The sequence below is a fragment of the Hippocampus bargibanti genome, linkage group LG07 (assembly GCF_051943395.1).
Source record: "Hippocampus bargibanti isolate YZ-2025 linkage group LG07, ASM5194339v1, whole genome shotgun sequence".
Classification (NCBI taxonomy): Eukaryota; Metazoa; Chordata; class Actinopteri; order Syngnathiformes; family Syngnathidae; genus Hippocampus; species Hippocampus bargibanti.
Genome location: NC_142740.1, coordinates 14,203,992 through 14,231,955, shown reverse-complemented (window position 1 = coordinate 14,231,955; position 27,964 = coordinate 14,203,992). Strand labels below are relative to the sequence as shown.

The 27,964-nt window shown below is 42.0% G+C and overlaps 2 protein-coding genes across 2 annotated transcripts in view; both read right to left on the bottom strand.

Annotated features, from left to right (window-relative positions):
* plpp2b (phospholipid phosphatase 2b) overlaps window positions 1-8,130 on the bottom strand; it is a 36,720-nt gene extending 28,590 nt beyond the window's left edge. The window contains exon 1 of the mRNA XM_089001323.1: window positions 7,720-8,130. Within this exon, the coding sequence (XP_088857449.1) occupies window positions 7,720-7,777 (58 nt within the window). The 5' untranslated portion in view covers window positions 7,778-8,130. The remainder of the gene's footprint in view (window positions 1-7,719) is intronic.
* Window positions 8,131-13,328: 5,198 nt separating this feature from the next.
* Window positions 13,329-27,503, bottom strand: mier2 (mesoderm induction early response 1, family member 2). Its single transcript, XM_089000840.1, is given in 13 exon segments — window positions 13,329-13,467; window positions 14,443-14,542; window positions 15,279-15,424; window positions 15,585-15,715; window positions 15,953-16,047; window positions 16,164-16,245; window positions 18,501-18,692; window positions 18,694-18,792; window positions 18,875-18,951; window positions 22,804-22,915; window positions 23,008-23,121; window positions 23,243-23,398; window positions 27,417-27,503. Coding segments are annotated over 11 exon segments (1,125 nt in total). The 5' UTR covers window positions 23,264-23,398; window positions 27,417-27,503; the 3' UTR covers window positions 13,329-13,467; window positions 14,443-14,486.
* Window positions 27,504-27,964: the final 461 nt, after the last annotated feature.

Here is a 27,964-nt window from a genome sequence, read left to right as displayed (position 1 = left end):
CCCGCCCCCAGTTCGTGACGTCACGCCAAGACGTCTTGCCTTGCTCGAGAATAAAAACAATGGCTTGTTACTTCTTCTGGGTCATTTTGAGGCATCAGGACTGATGTGTAGCGTCCCAGAAAATGCACAAGATGGTCCCCAAGCTCCGTTGGAAATGGGCTGATTTGTCTGCTGGGAATTTGTGTCAGCGAATATCAAATCGTTGTCTTGGTGCAACGCACAACGATTCACCATCGTGTTATTATTATGATGTTTTCCTTCTAATTTCGCCATCAACACGGATCAACACGAACTTTTCAGACCAAACAAAGTACCGCAAAACGCATTGTGTGTCCTTTCTCGGTCAGGGGCGTTCCTTCCGTGACGTCACAACTCGTCACCAACTCAAAAACAAGACTTCCTGAATATTCAGCGCGAGTCTTAAAACGTCAAATATAGCTATATGGGGTGGAATCTTTGTAAAATACGCTCAGTAGAAGTCATTTGAAGTGATTTTACAAATTATGGACACAACTTGTCCGGAGGCGTCGGTTATCCTTTAAAACTTAGTGCAAACAAACGACAGTGGTACCTCTACCTACGAAACTCATTCTTTCTGGAAGAAATTTCTTAAGTAGAAAATATTTGTAAGTAGAGACAAATTTCCCATGTAAATGCCCTAATTCGTTCCAAGACCCCCAAAATTCAGACAGAAATGTTTTAGAAAGCAAAAAAAAAAATCAATCAAAAATGTTACATTATGCGATAATTAGATTTTTGCACAATAAATCAATACATGCGCTGGCTATCAATCATCAGTTCGCTTAGCATTAGCGTTGCTAGTAACTGATTCGCCCAAGTTGCGAAGTACAATGGAGCTTCACCCGACTGAGTTGCAGGTCGTACGACTATTGCGTTACTGATTATATATATTTATATATTTCATGGTACGCAGCCTCTAGAGTAAGAATTAATCCCAGGATTAAATATTGCCTATTTTAAAAGCTTCATAAATCACAGTTAAATCCCAAAGTACGTGTAATTTCAAAATCATTTCAATTTTATTTTACAACACAATTGTGCAAAATCAACCGTTGACAGATAATTTGTGGTCAAGACTCTCTGGAACTTCCAACAACCCAGGCTAAATTTAGCCCCGCCCCAAAACACAGAGCTTGTCTTTCAGGCAAGGTGCACCTCATTTACACATTTTTTGCTCCCTTGGAACCAATTATTGTACTTCTTCCCTACATAGCCAGTCCTCCGGCAGTATTTTTGCGGGGGTGTCAGAATGTGAGGGAAAAATGCAATTAGAAAATAATAAACAAATGGTAATCTTGTATTAAAAATAAATAAATAGGCGGCCCGGTAGTCGAGTGGTTAGCACACTGGCTTCACAGTGCAGAGGTCGCCGGTTCGTGTCCCGGTCTGGCCTCCCTGTGTGGAGTTTGCATGTTTTCCCCGGACCCGCGTGGGTTTTCTCCGGGTCCTCCGGTTTCCTCCCACACTCCAAAAACATGCATGGCAGGCAGATTGACCACTCCAAATTATCCCTGGGTGTGAGTGTGAGAGTGACTGTTGTATGTCTTTGTGTGCCCTGCGATTGGCTGGCAACCAATTCAGGGTGTCCCCCGCCTCGTGCCTGAAGACAGCTGAGATAGGCTCCAGCAACCCCCGCGACCCTAATGAGGAATAAGCGGTACGGAAAATGAGATGAGAAAATAAATAAATAAATACATTATGAGACAGTAAACTCATCATTATTCGGCGCTAAGGCTGCTTGACAAGGGCAGGTCCAGTTATGAATGAAACAAAAGAATCACTCCCAGATTGGAAGTATTGCTTTTTCCACTCTATAATTTCCCCTTCACAAAGGAAAATGCAACAAAAGAGAACGTTTAGAGGTCCCAAAAAATAGACATTCCCAGAAAATGACTAACAAAGTACAATGGAAACATTTTACTGTGAAAGAACGCATGCAAAACCAAACAAGGAAAGAAACCAAAAAAGTATTTTGTGTCCATACGAACCGACGGTCAGTATAATTACATACTCTATCAAACCATTATTACATGGCCCCATCAACCTCACTTAAAGGACAACCGACGTCTCTGGACAAGTTGTGTCCATAATTTGTAAAATGGCTTCAAATGACTTCCAGTGAGCGTATTTTAAAAAGATTCTACCGCATATAGCTATATTTTACGTTTTAAAACTCGCGCTGAATATTCAGGAAGTCTTGTTTTTGAGTTGGTGACGAGTCTGTACGTGACGTCACTAAAGGAACGCCCCCTGACCGAAAAAAAGACACATTGTAGCAGTCCTTCCATCACGACAATGTATTTTGCTGTATTGTTTGGTCTGAAAACCTTGTGTTGCACCCAAAAGCCGCCAGAAGAGGGTGTCTAAGCTCCATATAAGGAATTTATCAGCCTGTGGAAACAGAGATGGACACAGGTGGTCGCCATTTTGTGCCTCTTTTCTGGTGATCGTTTCTCCCCAATGTTGCCTCAAAATGGCATGAAATAAATTATTTAATCGATTGCAAACATGTATGCTTTCCTCTTCAGAGCTATTTGAATCATATTCATAACTGGAGGTGTAACAAGAAAGCATATTCTCCGAATACGAAGCCATTGTTTTGATTCTCAAGCAATGCAAGATGTCTTGGCATGACGTCTCAAACTGGGGGCGGGACTTTCTGAAAATGCCCAATTCGTGGATCAATTTTTTGCAGATTTTGGACACTTTTTATTGGTGTTTTGCATTTGAATAAAAATATCATACTGTGTGTTTTGGGTATTTTAGATGCTATAAAACGTTTTTCTGATGTCAGTTAAGAAACAAAAAAGTGACGTCGGTTGTCCTTTAAGCTTATAGGATGGCGTTACGGGGGTGGGGTGTGCAGGATGACCGGATACAGCAAGAGACAAACTGGACACCAGATGCAGGATATTTATGTAACCCACAGTTATTGTGAGAAGCAACATTAAACCACTGGATGTTTCAAATGGTATATGCCTGTGTCCATCTTCCCTAGCGCTTGTGCACAATCAGGTGTCACGTCGACTGGAGGTGGTGCACAATCCATACCGGAGGTGTCACACTAATTTTTGTTGTGGGCCATTTTGGAGTTACGTCTTCCTTCAAAGAGCCGAATAAATAAATTATCACATCGAATTATTACTTGTACACGACAAATAAATGGACGACACGTTTTGAAATCAATCAAGTATTTGTTTGTACAGTAAAGTCTCGTTATATCAATATTGGTTATATTGATAATACTGCTTATTACGATACTATTTTCATTTCCCGGTAATTTTCTAGTCTTTTTATGTATAATTAGTTCTGATTAGTACGATACATGGTTACTATGATAATCCGGTTACCACGGTGCTCTTTTTCATCTCCCGCCGGCCATTTTGCTATGTTTATATCGATACAAAAGAGTTTAAAGGACAACCGACGTCTCCAGACAAGTTGTGTCCATAATTTGTAAAATGGCTTCAAATGACTTCTACTGAGCGTATTTTAAAAAGATTCCACCGCATATAGCTATATTTTACATTTTAAGACTCACGCTGAATATTCCGAAAGTCTTGTTTTTGAGATAGTGACGAGTCCGTACGGTACATCACTGAAGGAACGCCCCTGACCTTAAAAAGGACACATTGTAGCAGTCCTTCCATCACGTCAATGCATTTTGCTGTACTTTGGTCTGAAAACATTGTGTAGGGCCAAAGAGAGGCAGAAGAGGGCGTCCAAGTTGCATGTAAGGAATCTATCAGCCTGTGGAAACGGGCTGATTAATTCCTCACAGGAGCTCGGTGGCCATTTTCTGCCTCTTTTTGGGTGAGACATTTCCCCCCGATGTTGCCTAAAAATGGCACAGAATAAATTCTTGAAATCGATTGCAAACATGTATGCTTTCCTCTTCAGAACTATTTGAATCATATTCATAACCGGATGAGTAACAAGAAAGCATATTCTCCGAATCTGAAGCCATTGTTTTGATTCTCGAGCAAGGCAAGACGTCTTGCCGTGACACCACAAACATGGGGGCGGGACCTTCTGAAACTGGCCATTTCCGGTTTCAAATTGAAGTACTTTTTAGACACTTTTTTTTCACATTTTTATTGGTGTTTTGCATTTGATTAAAAATATCACACTGCGTGTTTTGGGTATTTTAGATGCTATAAAAGTCCAACGATTCGTATGCCGTATTATGGTAGAAAATGGCGTCTGCTACACTGCGCAAGACACGGAAGCTGACTTTGTCACGTGACCAACGGTGCAACTGATACAGATGTCGATAATGGTGGTACTGTATAGAAACCCCTAAGCAAATATCGAGTACAGTACCCTAAAAAGGCAGAAGATGGCGAGAAATGCAAAACACCAATAAAAATGACTCCCAAAACTACTTCAAAATGACCTCAGAATGTTTCAGTTTCAGAAGGTCCCTCCCCCTTGTTCATGACGTGCCGCCAGGATGTCTTGCCTTGCTCGAGAATCAAAACAATGGCTTCAGATTCGGAGAAGATGCTTTCTTGTTACTCATCCAGTTATGAATATGATTCAAATAGTTCTGAAGAGGAAGCATAAATGTTTGCAATCGATTAAGGAAGTCCTTCAGTCTCATTTTGAAGCGTCTGGACGCCAATGTAGCGCCCAGAAAATGCACAAGACGGCGCCCAAGCTCCGTTGGAAATGGGCTGATTTATCTGCTGGGAATTTGTGTCAACTAGTATCAAATTGTTTCCACAGGCTGATAGATTCCTTACATGCATCTTGGACGCCCTCTTCTGGCTCTTTCTGGTGCAACACAAGGTTTTCAGACCAAACAAGCACTGACGTGATGGAAGGACTGCTACAGTGTGTCCTTTTTTTCGGTCAGGGGCGTTCCTTCAGTGACGTCATGTACAGACTCGTCACCTGTGGCGTCACACGTGTGTATAATTTTGAAGTGTGCCTTTCAACCCTTTCATGTCTTTCAATTCCTTGATCTCCTTGATGTGCGTCTCACCCTGACACATAGCGCACGCTTGAAAATTGTATAAAAGGAGCTGTCGCGGGACAGAGAGATTGGGCGAACCACGGGGCAGAATCATCTCAGACTCATCTCGGACTCACAGACTCAAGAAGACTTGCAAAGACCCGCACAGGCGCCCGGCCTACGCCGGGCGTCGGACGGACATCACGGCACGACTTCCTCGACTCCACGCCGCGATCAAGCTCTGCGCGTCACCTGCCTGGGAGATCTGATAACGAACCTACTTATAAATAAAGAGAACCATCAAACTCTTTACACCAACTCAAAAACAAGACCTCTGGAATATTCAGCCCAAGTCTTAAAACGTAAAATATAGCTATATGCGGTGGAATCATTGTAAAATACGCTCAGTAGACGTCATTTGAAGCCATTTTAGAAATTATGGACACAACTTCTCCGGAAGCATCGTTTTGTCCTTTAAATGACAAGGCGGGCCAGATGTGGCCTTGCGTTAGACACCTGTGCTCGATACTGATCACCAGTCAATCAATTTTCAACATTTGACGTTGGTTATGATTTGATAAAATGACAAAGCCCCGTGGGAAATGAACACCAGTAACGATTTGTGGAAGAAAAATAAGAAATTGACCAAAATTGGGTATTGGAGGTTTTCATGTGACAGTGGCAAGATATAATTACACAATCTCTCCTTGCTGTTTGTCAACCTTTCCTGCTATTTTTCTTGCTTCCAAGTTGGAACTGAGAAAAAAAGGGGGGGAATTTATTTTTTTTTTCATCAAAGCTCATTATTTATGCTTCGTTATCCATCTGCATCCATCCATCCATTTTCCAGACCTCTTAATCCTCATTATGGTCACGGGGGTTGCTGGAGCCTGTGGCGTCACGCGGAAGTCTCGCCTTTCAACCCTTTGATGTCTTTCAAGTGAGCCTGACTCATTCCCACGCAGGCCAAGGGTATATAAGTAGTCAGCGTGGGACAGAGAGATTTGGGGGAATCACGGGGCAGAATCATCTCGTACTCAGACCCAGACAGACACGTAGCTCGCAGAGACCCGCTCAGCATCGGATGGAGTTTCACAGCACGACTTGCTCGACTCCATGCCACGATCAAGCTCTGGGATCCATCTGCCTGTCACTTCCCTGGGATATCTGACAGCGAACCTACTTTCAAATAAAGAGAAACATCAAACTCTTTCAGCCTATCCTTCGGGCACTCGGCGGCGGACACTCCGAATTGGACAACCACTCGCAGGGCACAGAGACAAACAACCAGTCACTCTCATACGCACACCTAAGGACAATTTAGAGTTTTCAATCAGCCTGCCATGCATGTTTTTGGAATGTGGGAGGAAAACGGAGGAACTGGAGAATACCCCAACAGGCCCAGGGAGAACATGCAAACTCCACACAGGGAGGCCGGACTGGGTGTTGAACTCACGACCTCTGTACTGTGAATCCAGCATGCTAACCACTCGACTACCGGGTGGCCTTGCTGCATGATTAATCTTTTTTTTTTTAAACGGACAGTGCACATTCATGAAAGATTATTACAATCAGCTGGATTCCATTTGCTGTCCCTTGGCAGGTTAGGGTTAATTTCCAAGTATAAACACAGTCAAAACAAAATACGGTAAGAAAAAAAAACACAACAGAAATAATATAAAGCATGTATACTGACCATTCAGAAGTGTAAGTAGGCTATTGATAAAATACTGTATTTTGTCCCGTTTGGGAATTTTGTTTTGGGCAACAAGAGTGGGGCAAATTGTGCTTTTATGACAAGTGGTCTAATACAGTAATGCGAAAACTTTTTGGGTGCAGGGACCTTGAACAGGGAGGAAATTTTATCCAAGGACACCTTCATAAACCTAACGGCAATTGAACACAACTACTGTTGCAATTATTTGAAGGGGTTGGGGGTTATTTCAACCAAAATATTCATGGCCCATTTATTTGAAAGGACTATTTCACCATCGTCCATGAACGGGAGAAGCTCGTGTACAAAAGCACATGTGTTGAACACCTTGCAACTTTTCTGAGCCCTCGATAATGCCAGCCTTGCCGCCCCATAAAAAAAGTTACATTAAGAAACAGACAACATGAGCAGAAACCATTTGGCACTATATCCGGTGGAAGGCAAATGGGGAGTAAATCACACTGGTCATTGACAAAAAAACTTTTGACAAGAGGTATGTGCTTTCCAGGGACAAATATTTTGCATGCGATATTGCCTTAGCTGGACAACTCTGAGAAAAGAGTGTGAGAGAACACAAAGAGCTGCATGAAGGCATCTATGTGATATTATATTTAATTCGCAATCATATCAGAACGTTTTATTTGTCCAACGTTAGGAATGAGCAGAAAAACGTCAACTGCATGCATGCATGCTTCAATAATGGATATTTTGGGCGAATCGTGCAGTGCCAAAGCTGAAAGTGGAACATTCCTGGTGGGATTTTTGGCAAAGAAAAATGCAATATCACATTTCCATAAACAAACATTCCAGTTTCCTGCTCTGTCCACCCAAGTGAGGAGAATGGAGGGAGTCGTTTGGGGAAAGTAGATCATTTACACAAGAATGGTCACCCATAGCATAGTCAAACCCGGTCCATCGCGTGCTTGTGTGTGTGCATTATAATCAAACGCATTCCACAGTAACTGTCACATCACACACACATCGTAAAACGTCGTCCGATCATTCAAAAAGAGTGAGGGAGACTCACCGACAAGCACGCACAGCACGTCCATGAGCACGTACAGCTTCTTCCTAACACTCTTCATGTTGCTTTGCCGTCGTTTCCAATTCACTTTCGGCGCATTGAGTTGAAGAAACAAGCTCAAAATGTACCAGTAAACACATCCATTATGCTCGGCTTTGCTACATAACAACAAAAAACGTAACCTGCACTACGGGTTCTTCCGGGGTAGTCTGGCGTGTACCTGTGCGCGTGCGCGCGCGTACACAAAAACAAACGCTTGTTTGTGTCAAAAAGTGTGAAAAACGCCGTAAAATATATTAAGTGGAAAAATATAGGACTCCTGTTGGCGTTGTGGAATATTTCAAGAAAGAGTCCATACAGAGCATCCACGCGTCTTTCGAGTCCACGCCACTGTGGAAAGTGAACTGCACCGCACCGAAAAACTACTCGGTGACATGGGCACCTCCCCCTTTTTACTTCTCCTTGAGTAATTCTCATTTTCCCTCCCATTTTCCTATTTCCCGTCTTCGTTTGAGGAAGAAAAGACGGAAGGAGGGCGCTGCTAAGATTAAAGTAAAAATAGACCTTGAGTCATAAATAATAACAGAATGGATTCACTGATAAATAAAAAATATGAATGTGGTTGTTATTTCATTAAAAAAATATTGAAGTGCGAAATTAATTGAAATTATTTTTTTCATGAGTCACCCCACTTTTCTGTCTACTTAAAAATAAACGTGTTTATTAAAAAAAGAGAAAGGCGTGGAGTAGCAAACCATGTGAACTTGTAACAGTACAATACGTGTGTTGTGGTTTTATTATCTATAAGCGCCCTTTTAAGGTAAGAGTGTTCTATATTTTTAATGACAAATACACGCAGTTGCGTTGGGGGAAGAACGAATGCAACGTTTTACTTTCATTTTATTTACATTTAAACACACAGTACTAGATCCACGTTTGGCGTAGTGGTTCACATAGGTGACAATACACTAGATGTTTTTAACCCATCAAGATTTTTCTTGCACTCAAACAGTACGTGCATTAAACCAGTAAAATGACGAAGAGCAACACTAAACAGGGCGTGTTCCAAAAACGTATGTGTTGCTACTGGAACCTGTTTTGGACAAAACAAAAACTACACGTGCTTGCAATTTACTTAGTTCGGCAAGCCTGAACTTCTAATCACTCTTGTCGATTAAATTTTTGTCAAGACTTAAGCAAAATATATAAAAGATATGAACATATAATCTCGGGTAAGGAAAATATGACATTCAGTTCAGGGATTTCAGCGGAGGAAGCCTTTCTAATTTATTTTCTGCCCCCTTCTGGGATATTCGAGTAACAAGTTCCACAAACGTCATCGTAGAAGAGTTCGACTAGTTTAGATATAAAAATGCTGAAACTAAGAAACTCATAGTAACTTTGAGAATTTATTTGTCGTCCATCTTCCTCACCACTTGTCTGACTCGTATGTCTGCCGGCTTGTGCCACTTGCAAAATTCCTCCGAATGATATTGATCTTTTTACGATTGTCTTCTGCGCCGCTTGCCAAAACTCTGGAATTACAATTGGCAAATCATTTGAATATTATGCCGGGAAAGGAAAACCACGGATAATAAATCTGTACACCACGCTCACGTCGCTTCAAAAGAGGAACGATGAAAGTGTTACAGACTATATCATCAAAGCCGAAACCGCCATCACAGCACTCCGAAATGCAGGTGAAACTTTGGGAGATGGACTACTTGTTGCCATGGTGTTAAAAGGACTACCAGCAAGTTTCAAGCCATTTGCAATCCATGTAGCGCATTCAAATGATGAAATCAAGTTTGCAGATTTCAAGACGAAGCTATGGAGTTTTGAAGCCACTGAGAAATTGAACACTGAGTCAGGGGACAATGTGATGAAGACACAGAGTCTGAGTGGACGACAAACCACCAAAACCACCACCAGCACAGTGATGACACAAGCATAGTGTGTTTCAAGTGTGGGATCGAAGGCCACAAAGCAAGAGAATGTCGACAAAAGACATGGTGCAGTCATTGCAAAAGCAAGACACACAAAGATGCAACGTGCAGGCGTAAGGACAAGGACAGACGAGATGACGCCAGTAAAGCGTCAGAAGACGGCGACACCGACATCGTGCTCAAGATGAGGGACAGCAAGACCAGATCCAGGGAGCAGTTGGGTCACGACATCAGAGAGCGAGGATTGATGGTGGACACAGGAGCCACTTCGCATATCATCACTGATGTGAACATGTTCAAGAATTTCGACAGCACGTTCAAACTGGAAAGACACCGCGTGGAGCTGGCGGACGGCACACAATGCAGCGGAGTCGCACATAAAAGGGGAGATGCTGAGGTCTCTTTCGATTGACATCAAAGGACAAAGACATAAAGCAACGCTGAGAGGTGCTTTATACATTCCTTCATACCCCCAAGACATTTTGTCTGTAAAGAAGGCAACCACCAACGGGGCAACAGTGATATTTAAAGAAGGTAAAAATTCACTGATTACGAAAGGTGGGACAAAATATGGTATACATGTGTATGGAAAGTTGTACTATTTGCATATTGAGAAAGAGACACAGATACATGAAACAGATGAAAACACATATTATGGCATGAGATTACAGCCTAAGACTAGTGAGGTCTTTCAGGAGCCTAATAAAAGAGCCCAAGAGTCATGTGTACAAGACAGGGATGCACGCAAAAGTGCAGTCACAGAGCCAAATGAACATAACCTCACACGACAAAGTGACACAAATGATGAACCTGAAAATAGAAGGTATCCTACTAGGGAAAGAAAGAAACCTAGTCACTTTGATGATTTTGTGATTGAGTACAGCGATAACGATGGGGCACACACCACAGTAGACTACTGTTACAGAGCTGTGTGTGGTGTTCCGCAAACATATGCAGAGGCAATGAGATCAAATAATTCTCAAGAATGGGCAAAAGCCATGGATGAGGAAATTCAGTCATTAAATGACAACACATTTACTGCAACAACCCTACCAGCGGCCAAGAACACAGTGGGGGGTAAATGGGTATATGCTATCAAACGTGATGTAGATGTCAGAGACAAATATAAAGCACGATTTGTAGCAAAGGGCAAGAGCCAGGTGGAAAACATAGACTATGGAGAGACATTTTCACCAACAGCCAATCAAACAGGTATAAGAATGGTGCTTCAAAAAGCAGCTCTGGAAAATGGAGAAAAGGATGATGGTCTAGTTTACAAACTAGAAAAATCACTTTACGGTTTCAAACAATCTGGCCGAAACGGGAACAAGGTCTTACATGATTATTTAACCGATAATGAGTATAAGCAAAACCCAGGTGATTATTGTATGTATGCCAAAGAGTCAAGAAGTGACAAGGTAATCAAAATCATATGGGACGGTGACTTCGTTATTGATGACTACCAATACGTAAAAACAATTGTGTTTAAATGTGAAATGTGTAAGGCAGAGTTCACATGTGTAAGACAGAGTTCACATTGTTCTGTTTATCTTGGTTTACATTACAGCAAACTGAGTATAAGTGGGGGTGTTGAGAAAGTTAGATTGTATCCTCATTTTATGTAATGCTGTAATAATGAACTGATCTGGCAACCTAGCCACGACGCGACATCACATGACTTGACAGCGAAAAAAAGCCAGTTTGTGTGTTGGACTTCTCGTACGACGGTGAACGCAGCGGTTGCTGTCTGTGCTTCGGCAAATAAATATCCTACTTGTATGATCTAAACAAGAGGACCTTCTCGACTCTTTATTCTCCCAAATGCATCGCGAAAGCGCTGAAGATCTCAACACTTCCATTCTGTAAAACTTCTCATGACTTCACCCCACCAAAAAAATACGATATTCCACACGGCATTTATTATAATTTTTACAAAATAAAATAATTATTAACAAACACCCCGAGCAGAAAAAGACATACATTGTTAAAAAAAAAAGTGAATTAAAAAATTAAAATAAACCAGTTCTGGTCACGTTGCCCCTTGCCTGTTACTTCTTTTGTGTAAACGCAACCATCCATCTGGCTTCACTTCGCTGTTGTCACAGGAATGAGCTCACACAAATCAAAGAAAAACAAATAAAGGGAGGAAAAATAGACAGAAGACGGCAGGTGACCATGCTAACAAACAACAAATGAAAATAAAACATGAACACGAGTGTCAGATAAAATAGGAACAAAGCACGAAAATCAGTGTCAATTGTTATGCAAAGCATCATACGCAATCACGAAATGACCAAAATTGATTTTTTTTTTTAATCTCAAATTTGTCGTAATCACAATGAGTGTTCTCCATTCAGAATTGTTGATGCGAGGCATGTTCATACCTTGGGTTATATTCAGTGACAATCCAGTTTGACTCAAGGCATTTATTTGCAGTCAATTTTAACCCTGGCTATAATCTCGAAGTATACACTTTGGGATATATTCTGAGCAAGATTAATCCAGAGTTTATGTCCTGGGACAGATCAGTTTAACGTTGGTGGTAGTCTGGAATACTTATGTTTATATGTTGGATTATAAATTGAGTCAATCTAGTTCAGTGCAAACAATAGATTTGGCTAGCAAAAATATGATGTAAACACAATCTAGGTTAGTGCAATTTTAAATGTGGTATTGTGTCAAAGAATGCAAGAGCTAGTCTTGAGTTAATCCATGTCTTGGGTTATGTGCTGGGCCAGTTACATTTATACCCCGAGTTATATTTTACATATTGATTTAATCTCTTTTAAATCAGGTCATAATGCCAGTGAAATTCTTAACATCCATCATACCTCTAACCTAGCTGTTTTTTAAGGTTTAACCCTGATTATTGTTTCAGAGAGCGTAATCTAGATCTGTGCAGTTTATACTGGGGATTATCTTCTCTGCCAAGAACCGTTTATAACCCAATTTATATACTACGGTAATTAAATTCAAAACTTTCCAATTCACAACAAACTGAGCATAAATTGATGCAACAATAAATACATGTTTGTTTTAGGAAGATTAACCAAATAAAAAAACTCCAATCACACCTCATTAATTTTGTGGCACTCTGAATGCTTCTTTGTGACTTGTCCCAACTTTCTTAACATACTCAGCGGGAATGTCCAAGAAGCCAGAATTATATATGAGTCAGTGGTGTGGAAAAAACTAAATAAAACAGACCCTCAACAGAATCTACGAATGTATCTGTTGTCTACGTAAGAACAAAGAAGACAAACGGCAAGCGGATGACAGAGCAGCGAGAGGACGTTTGTGTTGAAATAAAGTGATCCTTGCGTGACGTGGACATTGAGCAGCAACAAGCAGACTTGAAGGTGCATCACTCTCACGGCATAAAAGGAAACGTAAGAAGTCTTTTGGAAGTGTCCTTTTTTTCTTGTTTGTTCTGCTTGCTTTCATCAGTCTAATAACACATCTCTATTCAAATAGGAGGTTCCCAAGTGCTTTCACTGAAGGGAGTGAAGGGCGTTAAACGCGGAGAAACCGAAGAGGTGGGGAAGAGGAGGAAAGTCCCACCCGCAGGCAACGGAGGGGTCAGTCACATCACCGGCTTCGACTTCGGCTTCGGCTTCAGGGATAAAAGAAGTCTTGAGCATGTGGAACTGGAAGACACCCGGTGGGCGCTGAGAGTCTTGAAGCCGGACTGGACCTGCGCCGCAACCAGAGAAGCGCTCCCCTTGATCCGACGAGGCAGGCATAGTGAAGGGGCGGGCAAACGGGTTCTGAGGACAGCTGTCACTGCGTGTCTGCAGTTGTCCATCTTGATGTCAGAGGAGGAAAGATAGCTAAATGTGAGTGAAGAGATGGGGGGGGGGGGGGGCAGTGGCAGCCGTCGATGGACATTTTGTCTTATTTGATGAACGGAATATTCAAACACACAAAAACACTCACAAGGAGCATGGAGAAGACCGACTACAATGGTATTTTTTTCTTGATTTAAAAAGTATAAGGGTGAAGTTGCGACATGAGTATGAAAATTCACTGCTCACACCCCTTTGCGTAAAAAAAAAAAAATGGAAAAAAAAGTTTCTTGATCTTTTGAACTATTTTTTTTTGCTGCAAACAATAAGAGCTATTCATTAGAATGGTGGGGGGAAAATACATTTCAGATATTTGCCAGTTCCAGCTTTTGAAATAAAATATTCTAATATATTTGCCACTTTTCATCAAATGTACTCATTCACAGCCATTCACGAATGTATTCGGGAATTGAAAATATGATGTGGAGTGCCATTCCTGAATTTGTTCGGGTTTAGTTTTTTTCGTATGTGGGGGGGGGGGGGGGGGGGGGGGGAAATCAATAAAGCACTGGACAGACCCCTGGCAATGTTTTTCCCTTTCACGAGGGGGCAGTATTTGCTTTTTGTACAGCTGCCCCCACTTGAACCTCATATGACTTCAGACCAATACAACTTAGGAATTAACTCTTTTTTTATGACGAAAGACGAGAGTCTCAGGTTTCTTACGCTGAATTGAATGTTTATGTCGTACTAAAACTCTATATTCTGTGGGTCCTGCAATTTGAAAGAAAACAACAAAACCCCTGGCATTGGAGTGGACACATTTTTGGACGTCTGGCAGTGAATGATTTAAAAAAAAATTTAGATGCACCTGCACATTTTTAGCACAGCTCATCCAACACCGAGCGAGAATAAAAAGGAATAAGAAGAAAATGAAATGAAGTATCTTGTTCTAACTTTAGCGACAAGATCGACACGCCTTCCTTGTTCTTTACCTGCAGGCTGTGGCCTGCTTTCTGTAGGCCAAGCCGCACCAAGGTCACGGCTTTAAAAGAAAGCGTGGGGTCCGTCTGCGCCGAGGGCGGCCTTCCTCCTCTGCAGTGTCAAATACGAGGGTGAGCCATGGACGCACACACGCAAACACACACAAAAAGAAGAATGGGGAAAAAGAAATTCATAAATAATTCCAAAAGGAAAACAACAAATGCTTGATGAAACGAAAGAAAAACAAATAAAGAAAATCAGTGTGATGCACGGCGATATGATGCAATGTATCTGACATGGAATGTAAACTGTTTACACACTATACAAAGTGAGTGGAGACATTTCAGACATTTTTTGTTCCCGAAACAGCATTTTAAGGTTGTTTTTATGTGACAGTCAAACCTCTTTTCAATGTTTTCAGCCCTCTCACGTTGACATTTCAATTTTGTTTTACATTTGGCGATTTTGCTGACAACAAACCAGGCCTCCCATTTTCCTATTGTATTTTGTACAGCCGCCCCCATTTCACGCTCAGATAACCGCAGACCCATATAAATTAGGAATGAACTGTTATTTTTCAGATGAAAGAAGAGAGTCTAAGGTTTCTTACGCTGAATTGAATGTTTATATATTTATTTATTTATTCTGGCACTGGAGTGGTCACATATTTGCACATCATATGGCAGTGAATGAGTTAATTATGACCCAAGTAGAAAAAGGGGGCTTCGTCACAATGAACGCTGGGAAACTTTTCATTTGCTTATTTTGCACACTGCTGATCATCTTGCCTTACTTCCACACTCATTGATACTTCCATAAATCCACTGTTTAATGTTCTTAGCTTTACCTTGTTTGTCCAGTTCCAGGCTCGACTGCCGAGATAAACGAGACGGCAGCTTCCCGGAGCCGGCGGGGCTACATCGAGACAGTAAAGAAGGGGAATTATTGTTTCCCTCCCTATCACCAGCATACCCGTACTGGTCTCCATCTTCCCTGTTGCACAATAAATAAATAAGTTAATAAACACATGAAAATCAAAAGGTAAGTACGTCATTGTGACTGCTTGGTCTCGTCTCATCCAGGATTGAATTTCAAATAAACGTGAAGGTACTTAGTATGAGGATGACAAAGAGTAGTTTCGTCCCCAACTCACATGTTCCCGGACTGCATGGTGTATTTCTTGCGAGTGATTCTTGTGGCTTGTTGAGTAAAGTCCTCGTGCCTCTCAGACTTCTTCCACATGTAGTAGTACTCCACACACTCCCCCACAGAGCGGGTCCTTACCTGCAAAGGAGGAAGCCTGTTTTGTTATGCATAGTCAAGATGTGCAGGTGTTTTTTTTTCATTTATTTATTTTTTGTTAGCCATTTGGTACTCGAGGGTAAATGTCAAAATAAATGTGAGTGAAATGCAACACTTACATGATGTGCAAAGGTGAAAGGACAAATAAATGCTCCATGAATGTACATGTGTAAAGTGTCAAGAAAGAAATAAACATCTCTTGACTTGAAAAGCATGTACCTTATTAGCCTGAATGAGGTGGAAGTTTTTCCCATAAACTTTGTAGCCGAGTGCAAAATTCCGACACTCCTCTTCATTCCAACCGCACAGCTCTTCTAAAGAAAGGGCACGGAGCAACCAGCAAAATTGGATTGAGCATCATAACATGAACCAGGATTTATTTTTTTGTCTTTGTTTTCAATAGGAAATATAGACAAACAGCACATCTTACCAGTGAAAACTTTTACATTAAAGTGTAGTCGTCGCAGTGCCTCCTCCGCATTGAAGTTGCATTTCAGCAGCTCATACAGTGCCTGGTAGCATAGGAGTAAAAAAAGGATTGAGTGATTCACTCATTCACTGCCATTCTCAAAATTATTTGGGAATTGAAGTACGACGTGGAGCGCCATTCTCGAATTTGTTCAGGTCTTGGTTTTTCTTGCGGGGGGTGCTGATAAAGCGCTGGCTGAACCTGTGGCAATGTCTTCCCTCCCACGAGGGGGCAGCATTTGCCTTTTGTACAGCTGCCCCCGTTTCAAGCTCAGATAACTCCAGTCCCATATAACTTAGAAATTAACTCTTTATTTCTGATGAAAAAAGAAAGTCTACGTTTTTTACACTGCATTGAATGTTTATGTAATCCTAAAATTCAGTATTCTGTTGGTCCTGCAATTTGAGTGAAAATGACAAAAACCCTGGCACTGGAGTGGACACATTTTTGTACACCGTCTGGCAGAGAATGAGTTAATCAAGCTGATCAATCTGATAGATTAATCTATTTGATCGATTAATTTGAGTTGTCTTGTTTCTGAAATTTATTTTTTTAACACCTTCATTCGTACAAAGCATATAACCACTGATGTGTCCATCTTATAGTGACAAGATGGCTGCTAAGAGAGAGGTGTTATTTTTGCTCCACACTTGAACTCAGTCGTTGGCAATAATGGATGAAAGAGCTTGTTTGAAACATAGCATTTTATCATCGGGACCACTGTGCTTCTATGGAAAAAAGTTAGTCTGGAGCCCATTCTCATTTTAATCAACCAGCCCTAATGTGAATGTCATAACAAATGTTTACATGATGTGAGTTGATGAATGAAATTGGGTGTCCGAAAAAGTTTGCAGAGGCTCAGGCCGACTAAACAGATGAAACAATTTGCGAAGCAATTTGCGAAGCGCGATTCGAGTCGTGGGTCGATTTCGCTTGTTGCCACGCCCAATGCCTTGCGAGATTTGGATTTCTGTGTCATCACCCACTCGAAGATTCGAAATAAGATGGCGCACCAGGGCATGATCTTACATGTAGGACTGACACACCCATTTTGCATCTTCAATAAGATTTGTTCTGCATTGGACGCACCGTTCACAACGAAAAAGAAGATAACATCCCCTGTCTGGGATCATTTTGAGCAGATCTCTCCTAAAATGGTATTAATTACAACCAGTGCGAATATATAATGTAAACTATCGTGACAACCAGGTGTTTCACTGGTTTTAAGGTTTCTACTTGCTGATATTTTAAAAGGTGAAGTGTAAACTTTGTTCTAAAGAACTGAACACCCTCCCCTCAACAAAAATGAATGAAAGATGTGTCTTGTTCCTTGTTTGTGTGTCAATGTCTAAAGAAAAGCAATTATTCTTTCAAGTGTGTTACTATGCACATTCATTGACAGCACAACTCCATGCCATTTTTACACAAGAGGATTAGGGCGAGCAAAGAAAAAAAAAAATAAAGTTGACACGACTCTCAGTTTTATCCCAGAAGTCTGACTTTATTCTCAGAATCCAGACTTTTTACTTCTTTGTAAATTCCATCCACTGCGAGACTAATCAAGGCTAATCCAATACAATCCAATCTCAAAATTCAGATTTTAAAGTGAGTATTTTCACTTTTAGCCTCACGTTATGTTATGGGTCAATTTTACACGTTTCAATTTTTGTGTTGACTGAAGCACTGGATATCCTCTCTTTTTCCTTTCTTCAAAACATCCCAATGGGATAGAAAATATGTTGTCTCTCTTTTCAAGTACAGTAAAGTCTCGTTATATCGATATCGGATATATCGATAGTCCCGGTTATATCGATACTATTTCTATGCACACACGGAGAAAATTACATGCAAACAGGGTCGGATATATCGATAGTCCCGGTTATATCGATATTTTTTCGGACTCCCTTGAATATCGATATAACGAGACTTTACTTTATGTGTATAACTTCTCAGAAACAGTTGTTGCTGATATTACCTATTATTTGACTGTTTTGTATGTTTTTTTACATACATACATATGGGTAAAAATGACCCACAACATAATCAACACACCATAATATCCCCCATATAAGTCTGAATTCTCAGATAAAAGTGAGAATCCTTTGTTGGCGCTAATCCTCTTCCATACATTTTGACCCCATCAAATCCATGGTAGCATTTTAATCACTCTCTCTCATGACATTTATTTTCAGTGGAACAAATGAGACCTCAAGATGGATGGGCCATAAAGCAAACCATTTGGATGGAAAGCATCATTGCCTAATGATGCCTCATTTTGCCATCACTACTAAAAAGTACCTGCTCGTTGTCTCGTATATGATCAGCACACATTGGCTTGCAGACTCCCCCTGCTTGACCACTTGGGCCCTGTACATTCAATAAGAAATGCTCCACTTCCCGTAATGGCAGAGCACCTGGTCTCCACAACAACTGGTCTTCGCTGTTGTATGCTGAACGCAGAAAGGCCAGAGATGTAGACAAAAAATATTTACGAGCACGGTGTATGTAAGTGGTTCCTACCTAGTTCCTGGTAGGTATAGGGACTACGGGGTGGGATTATTGCCTGGTACGTGGAACCAACCATGATCTCCTGGTGAAGAGCGGCAACGAAATTTGTCACGCCACTGAAGCAATGCCCAAAATTGCACTTATGTCATCTTCCAGCGACTAACCTTGTGTTCTTCGTTGGCAAGAAGGGAGACATCCTCGGACTCGTCAGATGAGCAGACGGTTGTGTCTTTGTTTCCAGCTGTGGTTAAAAAAATACATTAAAAAGCTGCAAGATTATTTTGAGTGATTATTCTTGTGGGGGGGGGGGGGGGGGGGGTTCATTCACTGTGATTGTTGATATATTCAGTTGAAATTACCGTCTTTTCCGGTTAATATGGTGCACTGGAGTATAGGTTGCACCTCCAATGAATGGTGTATTTTCAAACCTTCTCCAAATAAAAGGCGCACCTTCAATGTATAAAAAAAGGTTTCCAAATATAATATATAAATAAAGTTTTCCAAAAATAATGCACACCATATTATAAGGTGCTACGGTAGAAGCTGGGGTTACGCACGTCTTCTTCTACAGGGGAAAATTGAGTTGTGGATGCTGACAGGAGTTGCGAGACCTGTTATGGCTTAATATTACTTCACATAAGGTGCACCTGCATATAAGGAGAAGGGTCGTCTTTTGAAGAAAATTAAGGCTTTTGGGCGCGCCTTATACACTGGAATATACGGTATTTCAAAGGGACTGACAAAGAATGCTTCCATGTAAAAACATGAAGACATACAAAGCAACATTCTTTAAACCCAACGGCAGATGTGTTGTTAGTTGCACAGCATAGGATACGTAAAACAATGGCCCCAAACGGTCTAATTTAGCATTCTGCTGAATGCTGCGTTTCTGGCATAAGACTCTTCTTCTTTTCCTTTCGGCTTTTCCTTCAGGGGGCACCACAGCGTCTTCCATCTAACCCGGTTTTGTGCCCAGTTTGAGGCTCAGCATCCTTCTCCCGATATAGTCACTGTCTCTCCTCTGAACATGTCCGAACCATCTCAGTCTGGCCTCTCTGGCTTTCTCTCCAAATTCTCTAATATGAGTTGTCAGTCTGATATACTCATTCCTGATCCTATCCAACCTGGTGACTCCCAAAGAAAACCTCCACATCCACATTGTTGGATAACTAGTTCTAACACACATCTCTGCTATCTCCAGCTCTGCTTCCTGTTTTTTCTTCAGTGGCACTTTCTCCAGTCCAAACATCATGGCCGGTCTCATCCAACATCGTCTGTCAGCCTGTCCATCACCATAGCGAATAAGAAGGGGATCAGAGCTGACCCATGGTGGAGTCCCATCTCCACCTTAAATTCATCCGTCACACCGACAGCACACCTCACAACTGATATACCTTTCTGTCACTCAAGACTTCCTCGTGCAATACAACAGCTGTTCTCTGGGCACGCTTTCTCCAGATCTACGAAGACACAATGCAATTTCTTCTGACCTTCTCTATCAGCATTCTTAAAGCAAACACTGCATCTGGCGGACTCTTTTTTTGGCATGAAGCCATACTGCTGCTTACAAATGTTCACTTCTGCTCTTAGACTAGCTTCAACGACTCTTTCCCATAGTTTCATTGGATGGCTCATCACCTTTATTCTTCTGTAGTTACTCCAACTCTGCACATCTCCCTTGTTCTTAAAATGGGCACCAGTACACTTTGTCTCCATTCTTCAGGCATCTGTTCACCATCGTAGATCTTGTTGAATAACCCAGTCAGGAACACCACCGCCACCTCTCCTCGACACTTGCATACCTCGATTGGTAAACCATCAGGCCCGAGTGCCTTTCTACCCTTCATCCTCTTCAGCGCCCTCCTCACTTCATCCTTGCTAATGTTTGCTACGTCTTGGTCCACAACAGTCACATCTTCTACTCTTTGTTCCTTCTCATTTTCCTCATTCATCAATTCTTCAAAGTTCTCTTTCCATCTTGCCATCACACTACTGGCACCTGTTAATACATCGGCATCTCTATCCTTAATCACCCGAACCTGCTGCAGGTCCTTACCATCTTTGTCTCTCTGTCTCGCCAGCCTGTCAAAAATCAGTCTTGCCTTCCTTGATGTCCAGCCAAGCATACAAGTCATCATAGGCCTCTTGTTTGGCCCTTGCCACCTTTACTTTAAACATGTGCTGCATTTCCTTGTACTGCTGTCTACTCTTGTCCTTCCTCTCAGTGTCCCACTTCTTCTTTGCTAACGTGTTTCTCTGTATACACTCCTGGGCCTCCCCATTCCACCACCAAGTCTCCTTATCTACCTTTCTTCCACTCGATACACCAAGTACTTTCCGACCTGTCTCTCTGATTAGGTTCGCTGTAGTTTGCCAGTCATCTGGAAGGACCTCTTGCCCACCGAGTGCTTGTCTTAACTCCTTCCTAAAAGTCATGCAACACTCTTCCTTTTTCAACGTCCACCATTTTGTCCTCACTTCTGCCTTCGGTTCTTCATCTTCCCCACGACCAGCGTCATCCTACACACCACTAACCTATGCTGTCTGGCTACACTCTCACCAACCCACTACTTTGCAGTCACTGGTTTCCTTCAGATGGCACCATTAATACAAAATGTAGTCTACCTGTGTACTTCTGCCTCCACTCTTATAGGTCACCCTATGTTCCTGTCTCTTCTGAAAGAAAGTATTCACAATAGCCATTTCCGTTCTCTTAGCAAAGTCAACCACCATCTGTCCTTCAGTGTTCCTCATCTGGAGTCCAAACCTGCCCATCACCTCCTCATCAAGTTTATTTCCTGCACTGACATGTCCATTGAAGTCTCCACCAATTACAACCCTCTCATTTCTCAGGATCTTCTGTATGACTTCATTAAAGTCCAACCAAAATTTCTCCTTCTACGTCAACTCACATCCTAATTGTTGGGGATACCCACTAACAACATTTAACAGCACACCTTCAATTTCTAGCTTCAGACTCATCCTTCTATCTGATACTCTTTTTACTTCGAATACATTCATACCAAACTCCTCTTTTAAGATAACCCCAACTCCATTTCACTTTCGGTCTTCACCATGATAGAACAAGTTGAACCCTGACCCTAAGCTTCTAGCCTTGCTCCCTTTCCACCTGGTCTCCTGGACACACAGTATGTCTACCTTCCTTCTCTGCATCGTGTCAACCAGCTCTCTACCTTTACCTGTCATTATCCCTACATTAAAAGTTCCTACTCTTAGTTCTATACTCTTGGCGTTCCATTTCTCTATTTTCCAAAGGGAACACCTCCCTCCTCTCCTTCTTCGACCAACAGTAGTCCATTTTCCACCGGCACCCTGAAGGTCAACAGTGCCAATGGCGGCCGTTGTTAACCCGGGCCTCGAGTGATGCAGTATGGGATTCAGAGGTTTGATTTGCATATTACTTTTGGCCAAAAAATTACGTCAGATGTCCTTCCTGACAACCTTTTGTATTTATTCGAGCTTGGGAGCGGCACAGGATCTTGGCTTAAGCCCCCTTGTGGCTACATTGTTTCCATAAAACTGAACCAAATGAATCCAAGTGTTTTCAGGAAGGGACATTTTATGCAGCACTGTCTCCTTGCCGTCAACTGAAATGATCAAAGTTACCCAAGACTCAGAATGCAAAACTCACACAAAACAGGTAAACCGTGGCGTGATGTTTAATGTTGGTATGTGATTTCAATGAACAAAAACATTTCAGAACAATAAAATAAATATACACGCTCCACATACAGTAAAGTCTCGTTATATCGATACCGGATATATCGATAGTCCCGGTTATATCGATACTATTTCTATGCACGCACGGAGAAATTTACATGCAAACAGGGTCGGATATATCGATAGTCCCGGTTATATCGATATTTTTTCGGACTCCCTTGAATATCGATATAACGAGACTTTACTGTATTTATTAAAATGCTTGTTTCTACCAGTGGATGGCACACAGAATTAGAACGGTAGGTACGATTTTTGACTTCTTTTGAGCGAAGAAAACCCAGCTGTGTGTTGACTCCTGTTTACATTATTCAGCCACAACAATAGACAAAGGGCACCTTGCCGTTTCACTTACTAGGCAGCTGTTGGAGCAAATCTGAAGTGCTGGAAGTGACCGAGGGGGTGAGATCATTTACTGATGACTCCACTTTTCCCACTGCAGCAAAGATGTCCTCCGTGATCTGATTCTGGAGAACACAACAAATATTAGAGCTGCAATATCAACAGTGATGTGCACATGTGTGTTTTTAGTTTGTGTTGGCCTGAGAGGGGCTGTAACCTTGGCCAGAGTCATTTCAGGCAGAGTGGCCGCGACATGACAGTTCTGCTTGGCCGTGTCAGTCACCGTGTAGCCACACAGAGCCAGCAGCTCCTCCAAGGGTAGCTCTCTGGCCTACAAAGTCAGACAATAAACCAGAATAGTAGTGAAGCGTGGGGGGGGGGGGGGGGGGGGGGGGGATACAGAATACGATTTGTTGAGCCCAATGGGTCTACGGAACATGACTTGAGCATACAGTCTGGGACTGGGCTGCCATCTTCTGGGGAAGAGGACAGTCTTTCCTTCAACTCCAAAAAAGACTTCTTCTCCTGCCCAGCGTCTTCATGGTCATATCTCACAATCTCAAATGGGATGAAACCTTGGCGGCCAGGTCCACAGGCCCACGGCCGGCCTATAAAGAGACACAACACAATAGTGAAAAAAAAATATTGTTGGCCAATGTTACATGTGGAGTTGCCCGTCTCACAATAGACTCTGGCTTCAGATATTAATTTTAAAATCAATGACTATAATGATTATCCCGTTCACTAATTGTGTTTTGACAGCTGTGGTTTAATCACTAAGATGTGAACAATTAAAAAAAACAACTATGACATCCTCAGACCTCTTTAAGATGAGCCAAACGCGTGTCACAACAATTTGTAAGATTTTGAAATCCCACGTTACAAGCAGGTTGTGATTGATCAAAGTGTTTAGCATGTTGAATCCATTGTAAGAGGATCACAAAAGAGAGACAAGATGACAAATATTTTAATTCAGATGTAAAAGCAATGATGGACCAAAAAGGGTTATTTGTGTGAAACCAACTACAGTCTTCTTCTTTCTTCTTTTCCTTTCGGCTTTTCCCCTCAGGGGTCGCCACAGCGAATCAATGTCCTCCATCTATCCCAGTTTTGTGCATCCTCTTCTCTCACACCAGCTACCTTCATATCCTCTTTGACCACATCCATAAACCTCCTCTTCGGTCTTCCTCTCGGTCTCCTGCCTGGCAGTTCAAGGCTCTGCATCCTTCTCCCGATATAGTCACTCTCTCTCCTCTGGACATGTCCAAACCATCTCAGTCTGGCCTCTCTGACTTTCTCTCCAAAGCCTCTAATATGACTTGTCCCTCTAATGTACTCATTCCTGATCCTATCCAACCTGGTCACTCCCAAAGAAAACCTCAACATCTTCAGCTCTGCTACCTCCAGCTCTGCTTCCTGTCTTTTCTTCAGTAGCACTGTCTCCAGTCCAAACATCATGGCTGGTCTGACCACGGTTTTATACACTTTTCCTTTCATCCTAGCTGAAACCCTTCTATCACACATCACACCAGACATTTTTCTCCAGCCGCTCCAGCCTGCCTGGACACACTTCTTCACCTCTTTTCCACACTCTCCATTGCTCTGGACAGTTGACCCCAAGTACTTAAAATCCTCCACCTTCTTTATCGTTTCTCCCTGTAGCATCACTCTTGCACTTGGATCCCTCTCATTCACACACATATATTCCGTCTTGCTGCGACTGATCTTCATTCCTCTCCTTTCCAGGGCATATCTCCACATCTTTCTCCGCCACCTGTTCCCCGTTCTCGCTACAGATCACAATGTCATCTGCAAATATCATGGTCCAAGGAGATTCTTGTCTAACATCGTCTGTCAGCCTGTCTATCACCATAGCAAACAAGAAGGGGCTCAGAGCTGACCCCTGGTGGAGTCCCATCTCCACCTTGAATTCCTCAGTCAACCGACAGCACACCTCACAACTGTCTTACAGTTTCACCAACTACACTCACCAACACCACCACTACAGTATACTGCAAAATACTACAACACGGTTTTAGGTATAAACAACATTTTTTTAAGGGTGCTATAAACTGTGTTGGGGTATCATCAGTCTAGTACAGGATAAGTGTACTTCGGGTTAAAACAATTCAAATTATACAGTACAGTGATACCTCGGTTTACGAACCCCTGGGCTTACGAACGTTTCGGTTTATGTACGTTAAATTTATGAAAAATTTACCTTGGCATACAAACTATTTTTCGGGATACACACGGAGCTGCCACAATGAGTCATGCGTCATTCGCAAACGAGCCCGTTCTCCAAAAGAAAATGGGAGCCGGCTTGTTTTGGTCCTCTATCCCCCACCCCCAGTCGTCGGTTAAATCCACGTGATTGGTCAAGAACACAGAAGTGGGGGGGGGGGGTTACAGACAGAGAGAGTGTGAAGCCATTCTCCAAAAAATAAAATGGCTGCCAACATTTTTTGTCCTCTATTCCCTGCCCCCAGTCTTCAGTTAAAGCTACGTGATTGCTCAAAAATGCAGCACTGGGGGGAGGTGATGTAAACATTAAAGAGACAGGCAGAGGACAGAGAGAGATACAAAATGGATAGAAAACAGTGACATTTGGACTTGTTTCAACTTTGATAGGGCAGAGTGTAGACTGCAAAGTTAAAATTCCCATCAATTAGACTCCACAAATAACCCGCACTAGCCATCAGTTTAATTTGATATGAAAAGACAAGCAAGGGAACCAGCTATGAATGATTTTTCTAGTGCAGGGGTCGGGAATCTTTTTGACTAAGAAAGCCATAAAAGTAAAATATTTAGAAATGTTTTTCAGTGAGAGCCACACACACACACGCACTCGCATGCAAACACGCATGTAATTTCAACAAAATGTCAGAATGTATTATTTAAAATAACTTTATGTTAATACTTGTCATTAATATGAATGTTTTTCCGTTCCTCATAATTGGTAAAAAAAAAAATACAGCCAAATGATCGGAATGAAAGTCAACTTGCCGGGTCCATTTGCTTGCACACTTGCTTTCTGCTGTCTCTCACAGAATTATATTGATGGTAACATTAGCATGGGGCTTGTCATAGTGCCACTGACATTCGACTGTTTCATAGATTGTATTGTTTCATTGCAAATTAGAATCATAACCTTTTCTCTTCACAAAGGTGAATCCTCAGGTGCATTCAGCCTGAAGTGTACTCATTGTTTTACTTGTCGGGCTTATTTATAGGGGCATTTACCTGTTTCAACATGACAGCCAGTATCATCTGATCAAAATTGCGCTTTCCGCCAACCTCTGTCAGTGTCATTCAATCAAAATTGCGCTTTCCGTCAACTGCAGCCCCAACAAGAAACGAAAAAACGAGAATATGTATTTAGTTTTATCGGCGAGCCATATGCAATCATCAAAAGAGCCATATATGGCTCGCGAGCCGTAGGTTCCCGACCCCTGTTCTAGTGTCTCTACTTGCATCTGTTGCTGTTGCAATATCACAACTTCCAAGATGTACAACCCAGAGCTCCTTGAGACACTTTATGCAAAAAGCTATCCATTCCATCAAGCCATCAACGACCATCACAAAGGTAAATAAAATGACTCTATTATACAGTCCAGTTTATGTCTTTAATTATAATACCATAGCACATTTATGATACATAAAATATGGTATATTTTGTGTAGTTTTAAGTCTTAGAAAATTAGAAAGTAGAAAATTACGTTTTATGGGGACCTGGGAAGGGATTATTCCCATTTTAATGGCTTCCTATGGGAAATTTATTTTTGGGATACACACTTTTCGCCTTACACTGTCTGGGAATCAATTAAGTTCGTAACCATATGTATCACTGCTTATCTAGGAACATTTCAATGGGGACATTTTGTTTCAGTGCACATAACATTAAGACACACAGATTATATGTCATTGAAACCAGGCGATAAAATACCATGCCTTATCTTTTTTTCATTTTGCAATGTTAGAGATGGACCATGGGTTCGTTTTAGCATGCATTTTAGCATGTATCGGGCACATACATCCCAGTTACCGGACACCGGAGACACGGAAAGATAAACAGAGCATTATGTTTTTACACAGGAGCACACGAGTTTAAGAAGCTACATTCACCGGTTCGTGTTTCTTTTTTAAACATGTTTTTGTTAAACGTGGCTGTAGTTTTGACAAAGTTGTCGTGGCTGTGTTGCGAAGTTGCGATTGTGTGACCAGGGGCGCTTTCCTGCCACTTGGTGCTGAACGCCTCTTCCTTCTCGGCGGATCGCGCGAGAAGGAAATAAAAAGTCGAAATGTCCCACTAAAAAAAGGGGCACGACAAAGACTAACGCGGACAACTTTTGTTTGCATGTACAAACTTCTCAAAACCACACGGACGGTCGCCATGTTTTAGCTTTTCTTCCTTTGTGATCGGTTCGGTTCATTTCGACGGCTCGAAGGGAGGAAGAGGTGGAGGAACGGCTCTTTAACGCTGAGCGAAAGGCTCGAAACGCCGGGGAGCTTCTCCATTCCTCCCCCCTCTACCTCCGCTTCTCCGATGTTTAACCCACGCATTGCTACGTTTCCCCACTTGCAGCTCTTCCGCGTTAGTTCGCGGGTCATACAGCCGACACATACGCTGTACCGTGGAACGTGACTCGCGGTCGTCTTTGGTCCCGGTTTCGCCCGCCGACTTGAGCCTCGTTTTCGTCCACTTACCTCCGCCGCCATTCCGTTCCTGCGTGAGCCGACTAGCCCGGATGTTGTAGGTCGGCTGTTTCGCACTGTGTAACGCGACGTGCGTTACTCACTCAAGTTGTTGTCTACTTGTGGCAACGGAACTTTTTATCATCGACTTTGTAACATTTTACATTCTGGACGAGCGTGAGACACAATTTCGGCTGTTGTAAAACAACTACCGCCCCACCGCCAACGGTGTACATCTGCATTCTTCCCATACAGTAGTATACTGTAGTTATTTGCTACTATGCACGACAGTAATGTAACGTATATTAAAACGCTACCAACATATTAGTCATAGTATACAATAATGAAATAACACCCGAAGGTCAAACATTTTCCAAACAACACATATTTCTTGAATTGCGTTTTCTCTCATATTCAACCACTTTGTTAAATTTGTTTTACATCACCCACGTCTGTGCTAACGTGTGGTTAGTAAGTGT